Source organism: Melanerpes formicivorus, unplaced genomic scaffold, assembly GCF_026170545.1.
Source record: "Melanerpes formicivorus ecotype bairdi unplaced genomic scaffold, bMelFor1.0.p_v2 SCAF_2063, whole genome shotgun sequence".
In the NCBI taxonomy this organism is placed as follows: domain Eukaryota; kingdom Metazoa; phylum Chordata; class Aves; order Piciformes; family Picidae; genus Melanerpes; species Melanerpes formicivorus.
In genome coordinates, this window is record NW_027144414.1 from 20,001 (window position 1) to 37,084 (window position 17,084).

Here is a 17,084-nt window from a genome sequence, read left to right on the forward strand (position 1 = left end):
CACCAGCCTGAGGGTCACCTCCTGAAGTCCTCCTTGGCCACAGAGCAGACCCCAGGACACGGAAGCCCTCCCCAGGCCCGAGGCAGGTGTCGGTGCACCACAGGTGGCTACCTCAGGCGGCCACCAAGTCCCCAAGGCCCTGGTGGCCAGCAGAGAGCTCCTCTCCTCACCTGCTTGCTGCTCTGGGTGTTGATGAAGGTCAGGTCCTCCATGGTCAGGATGATCTTGTTGGGGCCCTTCATCAGCTGGGCCTGCTGGATGCGGCGCCTGCGGGGGGAGCAGCAGGGGAAGCTCCTGAGATACCTCCTCCAGGGACCACGGAGGTCCTCAAGGGACACTGGAGGTCTTCAAGGGCCCATGAAGATCCTCAAGGGCCCTTGCAGCTCCTCGAGGGACCCTGGAGCTTCTGGAGTTCCACTTCTGAGCCCCAGCAGGACCTCCAGGGGTGGTGGCACCTACCTGATGTGGCAGGCGAGGGCAGCTCCTGCTGCCACCAGGGCGGCGATGAGGAGGAAGAGGAGGAGGATGAAGGTAGCATCCAACCCTGTGGCCAAGACAGGAAGGTGGTCAGGGCTTGGCCTGGCCCAGAAGAGCCACCCAAGGTCACTCATGGTGGGCCATAGCCACCTAGGAAGCCAAGACCACCTATGGCCACTGCTCATGGTCATGGATGTCCACCATGGTCAGCTCTGGTCAGCCATGGCCACCAGGCACTGCTTGTGGTCATGGATGGATGGAGGTGGAAGGGAGGAGATGGAGGGAGGTGGTTGCAGATGGTTGGAGATGGATGGAAGTGCTGGAGATTGTTGGGAGGTGATAAATGGAGAAAGATGGAGTAGGGTGGAGATGGATGGAGAAGGATGGAGATGGATGGAGATGGATGGAAAAATGATGGATGGAGATGGATGGAGAAGGGTGGAGATGGATGGAGATGGATGGAGAAGGATGGAGATGGATGGGAAACGATGGATGGAGATGGATGGAGAAGGGTGGAGATGGATGGAGAGGGATGAAGACGAATGAAGAAGGATAGAGATGGATGAAGGACAGAGTTAGATGGACAAGGATGGAGATGGATGGAGTATGGAGAAAGATGGAGAATGGAGAAGGATGGAGGATGAACATGGAGATGGATGGAGGATGGACATGGAGATGGAGATGGAGATGGATGGAGAAGGGTGGAGATGGATGGAGAAGGATGGAGATGGATGAAGAGGGATGAAAAAGGATGGAGATGGATGGAGAAGGGTGGAGATGGATGGAGATGGATGGAGAAGGGTGGAGATGGATGGAGATGGATGGAGAAGGAGGGAGAAGGAGGGAGAAGGAGGGAGAAGGAGGGAGAAGGAGGGAGAAGGAGGGAGAAGGAGGGAGAAGGAGGGAGAAGGAGGGAGAAGGGTGGAGAAGGGTGGAGAAGGGTGGAGAAGGGTGGAGATGGATGAAGAGGGATGAAGAAAGATGGAGATGGATGGAGGATGGAGAAGGATGGAGGATAGAGAAGGATGGAGGATGGAGATGGATGGAGAAGGATGGAGGATGGAGATGGATGGAGAAGGGTGGAGATGGATGGAGATGGATGGAGAAGGATGGAGAAGGGTGGAGATGGATGAAGAGGGATGAAGAAAGATGGAGATGGATGGAGGATGGAGAAGGATGGAGGATAGAGAAGGATGGAGGATGGAGATGGATGGAGAAGGATGGAGGATGGAGATGGATGGAGAAGGGTGGAGATGGATGGAGATGGATGGAGAAGGATGGAGAAGGGTGGAGATGGATGAAGAGGGATGAAGAAAGATGGAGATGGATGGAGGACAGAGACAGATGGAGAAGGATGGAGATGGATGGAGGATGGAGAAGGATGGAGGATGGAGATGGATGGAGAAGGATGGAGGATGGAGATGGATGGAGAAGGGTGGAGATGGATGGAGATGGATGGAGAAGGGTGGAGTTGGATGGAGATGGATGGAGAAGGATGGAAATGGATGGAGAAGGATGGAGATGTCTGGAGCATGTCAAATCCCCTTCCCCACCACCACCCCCAACTGACCTCCCTGGCAGACACTGTCTCCATCGAACCAGCAAGAGGAGTCTGTGTCCGGGCTGGAGCTGTGCGGCCAATGGACGCTGAGGCCGCGGTAGGCCAGGCCCCGGGTGCCAGGCTGCAGTTCGTAGACCGGCCACAGGAGGTCGCCTTTGCCGTCCGTGTCCAGCACCACGTAAGGGACGGAGACCTCCCCGCGGTGGTCGACGGTGAAGCTCTGGCAGAAGCCCTGCAGCTGGAAGTCTTTGGCGCTCTGGGCCACGCTGGTGCCCATCACCCAGCGCCCCCCGCGCCGGGCAGCCTCCACCGCGTGCGCCAGGAACACGACGGAGTCGTAGATGGTGGCGAAGAGAGGGTGGACCTGGGGGGCAGGGGGAAGAGAGAAAGGGGGGAGGGGGTCAAGGGAGTGGAAAGTGGCACAGGTGGCACCAGGAAGGTGGCACGGGGGGCGTGGAGGATGGGGCTGGGGCCAAGGCGCGGGCAGTGCTGGGTGGCAGTGGGGAGCCGTTGGTGGTCATGGAGAGCTCTACCCAGCCCTGGTGGCCATGGGCAGCTCTTGGTGGTCATGGAGAGCTCTACCCAGCCCTGGTGGCCATTGGCAGCTCTGGGTGGTCATGGAGAGCTCTACCCAGCCCTGGTGGCCATGGGCAGCCCTTGGTGGCCATGGAGAGCTCTACCCAGCCCTGGTGGCCATGGGCAGCCCTTGGTGGCCATGGAGAGCTCTACCCAGCCCTGGTGGCCATGGGCAGCTCTTGGTGGTCATGGAGAGCTCTACCCAACCCTGGTGGCCATGGGCAGCTCTTGGTGGTCATGGAGAGCTCTACCCAACCCTGGTGGCCATGGGCAGCTCTGGGTGGCCATGGGCAGCTCTACTCAACACTGGTGCCCATGGGCAGCTCTTGGTGGCCATGGAGAGCTCTACCCAGCCCTGGTGGCCATTGGCAGCTCTACTCAACACTGGTGGCCATGGGCAGCTCTACCTGACCCTGGTGGCCATGGGCAGCTCTTGGTGGTCATGGAGAGCTCTACCCAACCCTGGTGGCCATGGGCAGCTCTGGGTGGCCATGGGCAGCACTACTCAACTCTGGTGGCCATGGGCAGCCCTTGGTGGCCATGGGCAGCTCTACTCAACGCTGTTGGCCATGGGCAGCTCTTGGTGGCCATGGGCAGCTCTACTCAACACTGGTGGCCATGGGCAGCTCTGGGTGGCCATGGGCAGCTCTACCCAGCCCTGGTGGCCATGGGCAGCTCTTGGTGGCCATGGGCAGCTTTTGGTGGCCATGGCCACCCTCTCGGACCTATTTCCAACCCCCTAGAGATGCCCTTAACTCCCTCAGCTCCACTTCCCACCCGTCAGAGCCGCCCCCATGCCCCTCAGCTGCACCTCCCACCCCCCAGAGCCGCTTCCACGCCCCTCAGCTGCACCTCCCCCCCCTCAGGGCCGCCCCCTCCTCACCTGCTCGGGCTGGATGTGCGCCGGGAGCTCGTTGGCCTCCTGGGCCTGGCGCAGGGCGTCGTGGAAGGAGGGCTGGGCGCAGTCGATGGTGACGGTGAGGACGGCGTCGTAGGCGCGGCGCAGGCCGGGGTTGTCGGCCAGCATCGGGTAGGGGGCGCGGCGGTAGGGCAGGGGGAAGGTGAGGGCGTCGTAGGGGATGAAGACCAAGCTGCCCTGGGCCATGCCCAGCGCCTCAGCCTGCTCCAGCAGCACCTTCTGCTCCTCCCCGCCCAGCAGCACCGAGTGCATGCACATCACCACCACTGCAGCACGGGCAGGGGTAGGGGCAGGGGGAGGAGGAGGAGGTGGAAGAGGAGGAAGAGGAAGAAGATGTGGAGGAGAAGGAAGAGGAGGAGGAGGTGGAAGAGAAGGAAGAGGAGGAGGAGGTGGAAGAGGAAGAAAATGTGGAGGAGGAGAAGAGGAGGAGGAAGAGGAGGTGAAGGAGGAAAATGAGGTGAAAGAGGAAGAGGAGGTGAAGAAGGAGGAGGAGGTGAAGGAGAAGGAAGAGGAGGAGGAGGTGGAGGAGGAAGAGGAGGTGGAGATGGAAGAGGAGGAGGAGGTGGAAGAGGAAGAAGAAGAAGAACAGGTGGAAAAGGACAAGAGGAGGAGGAAGAGGAGGTGAAGAAGGAAAATGTGGTGAGAGAGGAAGAGGAGATGAAGAAGAAGAAGGAGGTGAAGGAGGACAAGGAGAAGGAGAAGGAAGAGGAGCAGGAGGTGGAGGTGGAAGAGGAGGAGGAGGTGGAAGAGGTGAAGGAGAAAGAGGAGGTGAAGGAGGAGAAGATGGAAGAGGAGGAGAAAGGAGGAGAAAGAAGAAAGATGAAGAGGAGGTGGTGAAGAAAAGGAGGTGTTAAAAGAGCAAGAGAAGAATGAGGTAGAAGACGAGAGGTGGCAGCCCTCCATCCTCACCACCTCCATCCCCACCACCTCCATCCTCACCACCTCCATCCCCTCCACCTCCATCCCCACCACCTCCATCCCTCCATCCCCACCACCTCCATTCCCATCACCTCCATCCCTCTATCCTCACCACCTCCATCCTCACCACCTCCATCCCTCCATCCCCACCACCTCCATCCTCACCACCTCCATCCTCACCACCTCCATTCCTCCACCTCCATCCTCACCACCTCCATCCCCACCACCTCCATCCCCACCACCTCCATTCCTCCACCTCCATCCCCATCACCTCCATCCTCACCATCTCCATCCCTCCATCCTCATCACCTCCATTCCTCCATCCTCATCACCTCCATTCCTCCATCTCCATTCCTCCACCTCCATCCCCATCACCTCCATCCCTCCATGTCCATCCCCATCACCTCCATCCCTCCCTCCCCATCCCCTCCCTCCCTGCCCTCTCCCCGCCCCGTCCCCCCGCGGCTCACCTCTCACCCCGTCGGCCCTCTTCACCTTGCCGAGCGCCTCCCTGGCCTCCTGCTCGTCGGCCCCCGCCGCGGCCACCACGGTGACCGGCAGCCCCCTGGCCCTCAGCTGCTGCGCCAGGCCCTGCGCCACCTCCCGCCACAGGTCCTGCTGGGAGCTGACCACGGCCACCTGCGCCCAGCGGAAGAAGCGCAGCAGGCCGTGCAGCACGGCGGCCGGCTCGGGCAGGGGCAGCAGCAGGGTCTCGGCCGCGCCCTCGCCCGGCGCCCCCAGGCAGCCCCAGGAGGCCAGGGGCTTGTTCCAGGCGGCGGCCAGCAGCGAGGCGGCGGCGCAGGCGGCGGGGCCCAGGGGCCCCACCAGCCCCGAGGCGTAAGCCTGCACCTTGGGCAGGCCGCTGAGCGCCTGGGGGCTGCCGCAGGCCTCGGCCAGCACCACCGAGTCCCACCAGAAGCCCTGCGTCAGGTTGGGGTCGCGGTTGAGGCGGGAGGCGGCCAGGCGGCCGGCGGCCTCGGGCAGCGCCCGGCCCAGCAGCGGGTCGCAGCCCCAGGGGCCCAGCACCCCCACCGTGAAGGTAGCCCCCGAGGCCGGCGGCGGCAGCGCCCCCAGCGGCAGCAGCAGCAGCAGCAGCAGCGGCAGCAGCCCCAGCGCCGGCAGCCCCCGCGGCCCCCGGCGCGGCCACCGCGGGTGGTGCCACAGCGCCAGCAGCGAGCGCGGCCAGGGCAGCGCAGCCTGCGGGCAGCGCGGCGGCAGGCGGCAGGGGCAGGGGGCGGCGGCGGAGGGGGCCCCGACCCCAGCGGAGCCCCTGGAAAGGGCACTGCAGGAGCTGCCCCCAAGGGAGATGACCCCAGGGGAGCTGTCCCCAGCGGAGATTTCATCATGAGAAATGTTCCTGTTGGAGTTGTCCCCATGAGAAATGTCGCCGTCGGAGCTGTCCCCGTCGGAGCTGTCCCCGTCGGAGCTGTCCGCACGGGAGCTGTCCGCACGGTTCAGTACAGCAAGGCAGAGGTCGACACCGGAGCTGTCCCTGCCGGAGCTGTCCCCGACGGAGCTGTCCCCGTGAGCGCTGCCCCCAGGCGCGATGCCGGCGCTGGAGGTGTCCCTGCCGGAGCTGTCTCTGCCGGAGCTGTCCCCGTCGGAGCTGTCCCCGTCGGAGCTGTCTCTGCCGGAGCTGTCCCCGTCGGAGCTGTCCCCGTCGGAGCTGTCCCTGCCGGAGCTGTCCCCGTCGGAGCCGTCCCCGTGAGCACTGCCCCCGGGCGCGATGCCGGCGCTGGAGGTGTCCCTGCCGGAGCTGTCCCCGTCGGAGCTGTCCCTGCCGGAGCTGTCCCCGTCGGAGCCGTCTCCGTGAGCGCTGCCCCCGGGCGCGATGCCGGCGCTGGAGGTGTCCCTCTTGGCAGTGTCCCCACGGGAGATGCCAGCGCGGGAGGTGTCCCCACGGGAGGAGTCCCTGTCGGAGCTGTCCCCGTGAGAAATGTCCCCCCGGGAGATGCCCCCGGGGGCGATGTCGCCGTCGGAGTTGTCCCCGGGGCAGATGCCGGCGTCGGAGGTGTCCCTCTTGGCAATGTCCCCACCGGAGATGCCGGCGCTGGAGATGCCAGCACAGGTGAGGTCCCCACGGGAGATACCAGCACAGGTGAGGTCCCCAGGGGCGATGCCAGCACAGGTGAGGTCCCCAGAGGCGATGCCACCAGGGGAGAAGCCGCCAGGAGGCCTCATGGTGGGGGAGGGTCTTTGGGGGGGGTCCTCAAGCCCTAGGGGGTGGCACTGGGAGGTGCTGGGGGGGGGTCCAGCGACGTCACCATGGTGGGACAGGGACAGCACCTGGCAGGGACAGGGCACAGGGAGTGAGGGGGGGCAGGGGGCACTTGGGGGGGGGGGCACAGGGGCCAAGGGAGCTGGAGAAGGGGGGCGGGGGGGGAAGGGGAGGAGCCGGCCCCAGGTGCCCCCCCCCCAGCTCCCCCCAGCTCCCATCCTGCCCTGCGGCGCCGGTAATCCCCCGGGGGGGTCAAGCCCGGATTAGCCTCTGGCCCCTCCCTCCCCCCGGCCCAGGGCGGCCTGGCCACGTGCAGGGGGACAGTGGGGGGGGGGGGACACGACACACCCCCAGTGCCACCCCCCCCCCCAGTGCCAGCCCTCCAGTGCCAGCCCCCCTCAGTGCCACCCCCCCATACTATCTCCCTAGTGCCACCCCTCCAGTGCCCCCCCAGTGCCAGCCTCCAGTGCCAACCCCCCCAGTGCCAACCCCCAGTACCAGCCCTTCAGTGCCACCTCCCCAGTGCCACCCTCCAGTGCCAGCCCTGCAGTGCCAACCCCGCCAGTGCCAGCTCTCCAGTGCCACTGCCCCCAGTGCCACCCCTCAGTGCCAGCTCTCCAGTGCCATCCTCCAGTGCCACCCCCCAGTGCCACTGCCCCCAGTGCCACCCCTCAGTGCCAGCTCTCCAGTGCCATCCTCCAGTGCCACCCCGCCAGTGCCATCCTCCAGTGCCACCCCCCAGTGCCACTGCCCCCAGTGCCACCCCTCAGTGCCAGCTCTCCAGTGCCAGCCCCCCTCAGTGCCACCCCCCCGTGCTATCTCCCCAGTGCCACCCCGCCAGTGCCACCCCCCCAGTGCCAGCCCCCCAGTGCCAACCCCCAGTGACACCCCTCCAGTACCAACCCCCCAGTGCCACCCCTGTGCTATATCCCGTGCCACCCCCCCAGTGCCACCCTCCAGTGCAAACCCCCCACTGCCACCACCCCCACTGCCACCCCCTCAGTGCCACCCCAGTGCCAGCCCTGCAGTGCCAAGCCCCCCGTGTGCCACCCCCCTAGTGCCACCCCCCTAGTGCCACCCCCCCGTGCTATCTCCCCAGTGCCGCCCCCCCAGTGCCAGCCCCCAGTGCCAGCCTCCAGTGCCATCCCCCCAATGCCACCCCCCAGTGGCAGCCTCCAGTGCCATCCCCCCAATGCCACCCCCCAGCGACACCCCTCCAGTGCTAACCCCCAGTGCCAGCCCTCCAGTGCCAGCCTCCAGTGCCACCCCCCCAGTGCCAAACCCCCAGTGCCACCCCTCCAATGCCAGCCCCCCAATGCCAGCCCCCCAGTGCCAGCCCCTCCAGTGCCAGCCTCCAGTGCCGCCCCCCCAGTGCCCCCCCCCCCAGTGCCAGCCCTCCAGTGCCAACCCCCAGTGCCAGCCCCCCTCAGTGCCCCCCTGTGCTACCTCCCCAGTGCCATGGGGACATGGAAGGGGGGGGGGGGGGGGTTGCAGAAGGACACCAGGACTCCATTGGGGACCCCCAACCCCCCCCGGGGACCCCCAGAAGCTCCATTGGGGACCTTGGGGGGAAGGATGCAGGAACCGGGGGGGGGAGGACCCCAAAACCCTCCTGAGGGACCAGGATGCCCTGGACGGGGGGTCCCCAAAACCCCCTAGGGGACCCTAATATGCTGGGGGAGGCACCCAGGAGCCTGGGGGGGACCCCAAAACCCCCATAGAGGGTCCATAGGGGGGGGCTGAAACCCCCAGGAGGAACCCAGGAGCCTGAGGGGGGAACCCAAAACCTTCATAAGGAACCACGATGCCCTTGGGGGGGTCCCCAAAAGCCCCTAGGGGACCCCAATATGCCTGGGGGGGGGTGTCCTGAAATCCCTCTAAGGGGCCCAGGAGCCTGGGGGGACCCCAAAACCCTCCTAAGGGACCCCAAAACCCTCCTAAGCGACCCAGAGGTATGGGGGGGGGGGCAAAACCCTCCTATGGGACCCAGAGATATAGGGGGACCCCAAAACCCACATAAGGGACCCAGAGGTGGGGGGGAACCCCAAAAACCTTTAAGGGGGATCCAGGCTTCCTGAGGGGGACACCGAAGTCCCTGGAGGGCAGCCCAATGCCCCGGGGGGGCCACATCCAATACCCTGGGGGGGGTCACCCAGGCGTCCTGGTTGGGAGGGGAGGGGAGGAGAGGGTGGGAAGGGGGAGGGTCAGGCAGGTTTGGGGTTAGGGGTTCGGGGGCGTGCGGGGGGGTCCCATACCTGTTCCCAGGCTCTGCAGGGGGGCTGCTGTGCCCCCCCCCGGGCCCGCTGGGTGCCCACTGGGTGGCTGCCCCCAGGGTGCCCCCACGGCTGCCAGCTCCGGTGTGCGATCTCCGCGGGGGGGGCACTGCCTAATCCCCCCTCCCCCACCCCCACCTTACATCCCCCTCCCCCCTCCCCTTCCCCTCCAGGGGTAATCAGCTTAAGGTGAGGTGGGGGAGGGGAGGGTGGGGGAGGGGCCCTTTGGGTGCTGGGAGACAGCACCCGCGGGGATGGGGAGGGGCGCGGGGGGGGCGCGAGTGACAGGGGTCACGTGCGGGGGGGGTCTGGGTGTCGCTGTGGATCCTGGGGAGGACACGAGTGACAGGGGAACACGTGGGGGGGGTCCCAGGTGTCCCTGTGGGAGCTGGGCGGAGTCCCGTGGGAGTGGGTCCGGGGGGGGGGGGGGGGGCGAGCACGAGGGGGTCATGGAAGGTCATGGGGGGGTCATTGGAGGCTTCCCCCTGCAAGAAGCACCTTAGAGCCCCACCTCGGGACCCCCAAACCCGGCCGAATGTGCCCCAAAAGTGGGGCTGGGACCACCCCCTCGAATCTCCCCCCGGGACCCCCCAAAGGCGCCGCTGGCTGCCCCGCGCCTGTCAATCAAGGGCGGCCTCCCGCGCCTCGATTTGCATAACCGCGCCCCCACGCCCCGCCCCTTTGAGTGCCGTCCCTGCCGCCCACGAAGTCACGCCCCTTTATTTACATAGCCGCGCCCCTTACTCTGTTCCCTTGCCGGTCGCCATGTTGGTTGCGGGCGGAAGTGAGGTACAGCGGCGGCGGCAGGGCCGGGCGGAAGGAGAGGGCGGCCGGGAGGAGGCGAGGGGAGCGGCGGGGACTGAACCGGGGCGAGCCCGGCGGGGAGCAGGGGTAAGGGAGGCGATGGGGCTGGGGGGGCGGCACTGCGGGGGGCTGGGGGCAATGGCTCTGAGGGGCCTGGGAGGCACGGGGCGGGGGGGACTGAGATAACTGCAGTAGCGTTTGGGGACCCTCTTGGCTTTAGCTTCCCCTTGCGAGTCGGCTTTGGGGTCCCCGTGGGGCGTTGGGGTCCCTGCAGCTCTGGGGAGGGGGGTGGGGGTCCCCCATTCATGTTTTGGGGGAGCCCCTCAATTTTGGGGTCTCACAGCCCCCCCCAGCTTTGGGGTCCTCCTTCGGTGCTCGGCTTCCCCCCGGGAGCTTTGGGGTCCCTGTGGGCTTTTGGGGTCTCCAGGCGGTCCCTGTAGGCTGGTGGGGGTTCGCCTCTCATTTTTTTGGGGTGCCCTTCAATTTTGGGGTCCCGCCCCCGACTTTGGGGTCGTCCCCCCCCAGGTTTGAGCCTCCTTCGGTGCTCAGCTCCTAGCTGGGAGCTTTGGGGTCCCTGTGGGCTTTTGGGGTCCCTGTGCGGCTTTGGGGTTTGCTGTGGGGTTTGGGGGGGGTCCCCCATTCATGTTTCGGGGTGCTCCTCGCTCAGCTTTGGGGTCCCCCCTCTTGCCCCCCAGATGACAGTTCACAACCTGTACATCTTCGACCGCTCTGGGACCTGCCTGCACTACAGCGAGTGGCACCGGCGGCGCCAGGCTGGCATCCCCAAGGAGGAGGTGGGGGGCTGGGGAGGGGGGGCTCGGGGGGGCCGGGGGCTCAGGGGGGGTCTAAAAGGGGTTGTGAGAAGGGTACAGAGGGAGTGGGGGGGGCTGGAGGGGGGGCTGTGGGGTGGATCTGGGGGCTAGGAGGGTTGTGAAGGGGGCACAGAGGCATTGGGGGGGGTCTGTGGGGGGGATTCGGGGGGGATATAGGGTGGATGTGGGGGGCTATGGGGTGGATTTGGGGGGCTGAGGAGGTTGTGAAGGGGGTTCAGAGGCATTTGGGGGTCTGTAGGATAGGTTTTTGGGGGGCTGGAGGGGGGCTGTGTGATGGATTTGGGGGGCTATGGAGGTTGTGAAGGGGGTTCAGAGGCATTTGGGGGTCTGTGGGGTGGATTTGGGGGGGGCTGTGGGGTGGATTTGGGGGGCTATGGGATGGATGTGGGGGTCTAGGGTGGATGTGGGGGTCTGTGGGGTGGATTTTGGGAGGCTGTGGGGTGGATTTGGGGGGCTATGGGGTGGATGTGGGGGTCTGGGGTGGATGTGGGGGTCTGTGGGGTGGATTTTGGGAGGCTGTGAGGTGGATTTGGGGGGCTATGGAGATTGTGAAGGGGGCTCAGAGGCATTTGGGGGGCTGTAGGATAGGTTTGGGGGAGGCTATGGGTAGATTTGGGAGGCTGGAGGGGGACTGGGTGGTGGATTTGGGGGGCTATGGGGTGGATTTGGGGGGCTATGGAGCTTGTGAAGGGGGCTCAGAGGCAATTGGGGGGGTCTGTAGGATAGGCTGGGGGGGCTATGGGAAGATTTGGGGGGCTGCAGGGGGGGCTGTGTGATGGATTTGGGGGGCTGAGGAGGTTGTGAAGGGGGCTCAGAGGCATTTGGGGGGGCTGTAGGATAGGTTTGGGGGCGGCTATGGGTAGATTTGGGGGGCTGGAGGGGGGCTGGGTGGTGGATTTGGGGGGCTATGGGGTAGATGTGGGGCTGGAGGGGTGGGAGGGTCTGGAAGGGGGTTGGGAGGGAGGCACAGGGGGAGGTGGGGGGCGGGAGGGATTCGAGGGGGCTGGAGTGGGGGTTGGAAGGGGGGGCAGAGGGATTTGGGGGGCTGGAGGGGGCTGGGGGGCAGATTCAAAGCCTACAAGGTAGGTGTGAGGCGTCTGGGGGGGCTGTGGGGGGCCCTGGGGCAAGCGGTGTGGGAGGGGGGGCTGTGGGGTGAGTGGGGTGAGTGGGTGGGTGCTGGGCTCCGTGGGTGGGTGCTGGGCTCCGTGGGTGGGTGCTGTGCTCCGTGGGGCCCCGTGGGTGGGTGCTGGGCTCCGTGGGTGTCTGCTGGGCTCCGTGGGTGGGTGCTGGGCTCTGTGGGCCCCGTGGGTGGGTGCTGGGCCCCGTGGGTGGGTGCTGGGCTCTGTGGGTGGGTGCTGGGCTCTGTGGGCTCCGTGGGTGGGTGCTGGGCTCTGTGGGTGTCTGCTGGGCCCCGTGGGTGGGTGCTGTGCTCCGTGGGGCCCGTGGGTGGGGGTGTGGGTGAGGGCATGCCCTGCTCCCCGCAGGAGTTCAAGCTGATGTTCGGGATGCTCTTCTCCCTGCGCTCCTTCGTGGGCAAGATGAGCCCCACCGACATGTATCCACGGGGGGTGGGCAGCTGGGGGGGGGCAGCTGGGGAGGGGGGTGCTGAGGATGGGGGGAAGGGGTGCTGAGGCTCTTAGGGGGTGCTGAGGGTCTGAGGGGTTGCTGAGGGTCTTGGGGGGGTGCTGAGGATCTGGGAGTGGGTGCTGAGGATTTGGGGTGCTGAGGATCTGGGGGGGGGTGCTGAGGATCTGGGGAGGGGGTGCTGAGGCGCTGAGGGGGGTGCTGAGGTTCTGGGGGGTGCTGAGGGTCGGGGGGGGTGCTGAGGGTCTAGGGAGAGGATGCTGGGGATCTAGGGGGTGCTGAGGCGCTGACGGGGTGCTGAGGGTCTAGGGGGGTGCTCAGGGTCTGAGGAGTGCTGAGGATTTGGGGAGGGGGTGCTGAGGATTTGAGGGGGGGATGCTGAGGATCTGGGGTGGTGCTGAGGCTCTGGGGGTGCTGAGGGTCTGGGGTGTGCTGAGGATCTGGGGGGGTTGCTGAGGCTCTGAGGGGGTGCTGAAGGTCTGGGGGGGGTGCTGAGTGTCTGAGGGGGTGCTGAGGCTCTGGGGGTGGTGCTGAGGATTTGAGGGGGGGATGCTGAGGCTCTGGGGTGGTGCTGAGGCTCTGGGGGTGGTGCTGAGGCTCTGGGGGGGGGTGCTGAGGCTCTGGGGGGTGCTGAGGCTCTGGGGGGGGTCCCCTTGGAGAAGCCGTGGAGGGGGCCCTGGGCTGGGCAAGGGGAGGACGCGGGGGGGGGGGACCGGGGGCGGGTTTGGGGGGTTGCAGGGGTTTGGGGGGGGGGTCGCAGGGGTTTGGGGGGTTCGGGGGGCGGGTTTGGGGGCTCGCAGGGGTTTGGGGGGGTCGCAGGGGTTTGGGGGGTTCGGGGGCGGGTTTGGGGGCTCGCAGGGGTTTGGGGGCTCGCAGGGGTTTGGGTGGTGCCGGGGGCGGGTTTGGGGGCTCGCAGGGGTTTGGGGGTGCCGGGGGCGGGTTTGGGGGGCTCGCAGGGGTTTGGGGGTGCCGGGGGCGGGTTTGGGGGCTCGCAGGGGTTTTGGGGGCTCGCAGGGGTTTGGGGGGGGGTCACAGGGGTTTGGGGGGGGCCGGGGGCGGGTTTGGGGGCTCGCAGGGGTTTGGGGGGCTCGCAGGGGTTTGGGGGGTGCCGGGGGCGGGTTTGGGGGGGCTCGCAGGGGTTTGGGGGTGCCGGGGGGCGGGTTTGGGGGGCTCGCAGGGGTTTGGGGGGGTTCGGGGGCGGGTTTGGGGGCTCGCAGGGGTTTTGGGGGCTCGCAGGGGTTTGGGGGTGCCGGGGGCGGGGTTTGGGGGCTCGCAGGGGTTTGGGGGTGCCCGGGCGCGGCCGGGGGGGTGGGGTGGCGGGGTCGGGGGTCCCGGCGGTGCGGTTGGGGGTCCTGAGCGCGGCAGGCGGGACGGCTTCGTCTCGTTCCACACCAGCAAGTACCGGCTGCACTACTACGAGACGGCCTCGGGGCTGCGCCTGGTGCTCAACACCGACCTCAGCGTGGCCAGCGCCCGCGAGGCGCTGCACCACATCTACACCAACGTGCGCCCCCCACCCCCCGGCACCCCCAAACCGGCACCCCCCAACCGGGACCCCCACCCTGACCCCAACCGGGACCCCCACCCTGACCCCAACCGGGACCCCCCCAACAGGGACCCCCACCCTGACTCCAACCCTGACCCTCAACCCGGGACCACCAAACCAGCACCCCCCACCCTGACCCCCAAACTGGGAGCCCCAGACCAGGACGCCCACCCTGACCCCCGAACTGGGACCACGCCTGGACCCCCAACCCTGACCCCAACCGGGACCCCCCAAACCAGCACCCCCATCCTGAGCCCCAACCAGGACTCCCACCCCTGACCCCCCAACCCTAGCCCCCACCCGGGGCCCCCAACTGGCACCCCCACCCGGGACCCTCACCCTGACTCTTACCCTAACCCCCACACCGGGACCCCCAACCCTAACACCCAACCTTAACCCTGCCCCTGGATCCCCAAACCGGGACCCCCACCCCTGACCCCCAACCGGGACCCCTACCCCCCCGGACCCCCAATCCTGACCCCCAGCCCCAGGACACCCACCCCCCGGGACCCCCAAACGGGGACCCCCCATCCGGGACCACCAAACCGGCACCCCCAGACCGGGACCCCCGCCTGGACCCCCCAACCCTGACCCCAACCGGGACCCCCCAAACCGGCACCCCCCACCCTGAGCCCCACCCTGACCCCAACCGGGACCCCCACCCTGACCCCCACACTGACCCTCAACCCTGACCCCCACCCGGGACCCCCACCCTGACCCCCAACCAGGACGCCCAACCAGGACCCCTACCCCCCGGGACCCCCACCCCAGGACCCCCACCCTGACCCCCAATCCTGACCCCCACCCCGGGACCCCCCATCCCAGGTCCCCCACCCTGACCCCCAACCCTAACCCCCCCCAGGAACCCCGGCCCAGACCACCCAGCCTGACTCCCAACCCCACCCCCGGCCCCCCCCGGGACCCCCAACCCCACCCCTGGCACCCATCCTGCACCCCAACCCCGCCCTGGCACCCCCCCACCCCGGCACCCCCAACCCCACCCCGGCACCCCTATCCTGGCCCCCCAACCCCTGCTCCCAGCCCCCCCATCCTGCACCCCCCACCCCCCCGCCCTGGGACCCCTGCCCCGCGGCGCCCCCTAGCGGCTCCGCACCTCTATAGCACCACGAGGGCTACCCCAAAACCCGCACCCCAAAACCCCCCTGGGACCCCAAAACCTGCCCCCAGGTCCCTGTCCTGCTCCATTGCACTCCCAATCCCTGCCCCCCCAACCCCTGCACCCCCAGATCCCTGTGCCCCCAGACCCCTACACCCCCACACCCCTGCCCCCCCACACCCCTGCACCCCAATCCCTGCACCCCAATCCCTGCGCCCCCCCAGATCCCTGCCCCCCCAATCCCTGCCCCCCTGATCCCTGCACCCCCTAACCCTATCCCTGTTCCGGGGGGGGGTGTCTCATTCTAGGGGGGTCTCTCCCTGTTCTGGGGGGGGGTCTCATTCTAGGGAGGGCTATCCCTGTTCTGGGGTGGCAGACCCCTGCACCCCCAGATCCCTGCACCACCAATCTCTGTCCCCCCCAGATCTCTGCATCCCCAACCCCTGCGCCCCAGACCCCTGGCCCCCGATCCCTGCACCCCCCCCGATCCCTGCACCCCCCAGATCTCTGCACCCCCTAACCCTATCCCTGTTCGGGGGGGGGGGGGGGGGGGCTCATTCTAGGGGGGCTATCCCTGTTCTGGGGGGGCAGATCCCTGCACCCCCCCGATCCCTGCTCCCCCAGATCTCTGCACCCTCAATCCCTGCCCCCCCCGACCCCCTGCCCCCCCAATCCCTGCGCCCTCAGACCCCCTACACCCCCGATCCCTGCCCCCCCAGACCCCTGCACCCCCAGACCCCTCCATCCCCAATCCCTGCCCCCCCAGACCCCTGCACCCCCAGACCCCTCCATCCCCGATCCCTGCCCCCCCAGACCCCTGCACCCCCAGACCCCTCCATCCCCAATCCCTGCCCCCCCAGACCCCTGCACCCCCAGACCCCTCCATCCCCAATCCCTGCACCCCCCAGACCCCTGCACCCCCTGACCCTAACCCTATCCCCGTTCCGGGGGGGGGTGTCTCATTCTAGGGGGGCTCTCCCGTCTTCTTGGGGGGGGGTGTCTCTCATTCTAGGGGGGTCCTCCCTTTCTGGGGGGGTGCCCCGTGGTGCCAGCCCCCCCGCTTTGCCCGCAGCTGTTCGTGGAGCTGGTGGTGAAGAACCCCCTGTGCCCGCCGCGGCAGCCGGTGCAGAGCGAGCTCTTCCGCAGCCGCCTCGATGCCTTCGTCCGGGGCTTGCCCTTCTTCGCCCCCCGCCCTGCATGAACCCCCCCCCCCCCCCCCCAAAAAAACCACCCTCCAGGGGCCCCGGCACCCCCACGGCTCCATCTGGGACCCCCAGAACCCCCACAGAGCGATTCGCGGCCCCCCAGAACCCTCAGAGCTCCGTCCGGGACCTCCCCGGAACCCTCAGAGCTCGATTCGGGACCCCCCGACAGAACCTCCCCCCCCTACCCCGAACCTACCCCCCAACCGCCCCCAAATGCCTCAGGGGGGGTCCTCAGCACCCCCAAAATCCAACTGGGTGTCCCAAATACTCCTCTGTGTGTGTGGGGGGTCCCCCCATAGCTCTGGGGTCACCCCAACCCCCCCTAAGGGGCCCTCAATAACCCCACGGGGGAGTGTCCCAAATATCACGGGGGGGGGTGGGTGAGGGGGGTCTCCAATACCCCTGGGGGGGTCCCCCCATAGCTCTGGGGTCACCCCAAGATGCCTAAGGGGGTCCCCAATACCCCCCAGGGGTGTCCCAAATAACCCGAGGGGGGAGGTCCCAATATCCTTTGGGGATCATCAATATCCCCCCCCAATATTTCTGGGGGGGGGGCATCACTGTAGCTCTGCAGTCACCCCAACCTCGACCCCCTCCTCCCCCACCCCCCCGGTCCCCCCCCCCCCCCAGCCCTTTCCAAGAGCTCAGACACCTCCCTCAGGGATTATTTTATTCCCCCACCCCGGGAGTCTCTCCCCCCCCCCCCCCCCCCCCCATTTTGGGGGTTCTCAGTCTCCCCCTGCAACCCCCCCCACAAAATAATAATAAAAGGATTGGGTTGCTCCTTGGCTGCGTCTGGAGGCCGGGGGGGGGGGTCCTAGGGGGGCTGGGAGGCTCTGGGAGGGGGTCCTAGGGGGGCTGGGAGGGGCTTGGGGCATTGGGAGGGGTCCTAGGGGGGCTGGGAGGGGCTGGGAGGGGTCCTAGGGGGGCTGGGAGGGGCTTGGGGCACCGGGAGGGGTCCGGGGGGGAGCTGGGAAGGGTCGTAGGGGGGGACTGGGAGGGGCTTGGGGTACTGGGAGGGGTCGGGGGGGGGCTGGGAAGGGTCCTAGGGGG

The 17,084-nt window shown here is 67.4% G+C and overlaps 2 protein-coding genes across 6 annotated transcripts in view; one reads left to right on the forward strand and one right to left on the reverse strand.

The window, feature by feature from the left end:
• GUCY2D (guanylate cyclase 2D, retinal) overlaps nucleotides 1–9,033 on the reverse strand; it is a 24,536-nt gene extending 15,503 nt beyond the window's left edge. For all 4 annotated transcript variants that reach the window (XM_068171149.1, XM_068171148.1, XM_068171146.1 and 1 more), the window contains exons 1-6: nucleotides 8,925–9,033; nucleotides 4,922–6,737; nucleotides 3,498–3,799; nucleotides 2,048–2,402; nucleotides 460–544; nucleotides 171–267 (exon numbers count right to left, since the gene is read on the reverse strand). In XM_068171149.1, the coding sequence (XP_068027250.1) occupies nucleotides 171–267; nucleotides 460–544; nucleotides 2,048–2,402; nucleotides 3,498–3,799; nucleotides 4,922–6,632 (2,550 nt within the window). In that variant the 5' untranslated portion in view covers nucleotides 6,633–6,737; nucleotides 8,925–9,033. The remainder of the gene's footprint in view (nucleotides 1–170; nucleotides 268–459; nucleotides 545–2,047; nucleotides 2,403–3,497; nucleotides 3,800–4,921; nucleotides 6,738–8,924) is intronic.
• A 719-nt stretch (nucleotides 9,034–9,752) lies between these two features.
• On the forward strand, nucleotides 9,753–16,039 carry TRAPPC1 (trafficking protein particle complex subunit 1). Of its 2 annotated transcripts, none has more exons than XM_068171151.1 (5): nucleotides 9,753–9,833; nucleotides 10,442–10,540; nucleotides 12,064–12,134; nucleotides 13,529–13,667; nucleotides 15,899–16,039. In XM_068171151.1, exons 2-5 carry the CDS (start codon nucleotides 10,442–10,444, stop codon nucleotides 16,025–16,027), a joined length of 438 nt encoding a protein of 145 aa, XP_068027252.1. In that variant the 5' UTR covers nucleotides 9,753–9,833; the 3' UTR covers nucleotides 16,028–16,039. The 2 variants fall into 2 exon arrangements, with proteins under 2 accessions (XP_068027252.1, XP_068027254.1); XM_068171153.1 differs by having other exon boundaries at nucleotides 13,559–13,667.
• Nucleotides 16,040–17,084: the final 1,045 nt, after the last annotated feature.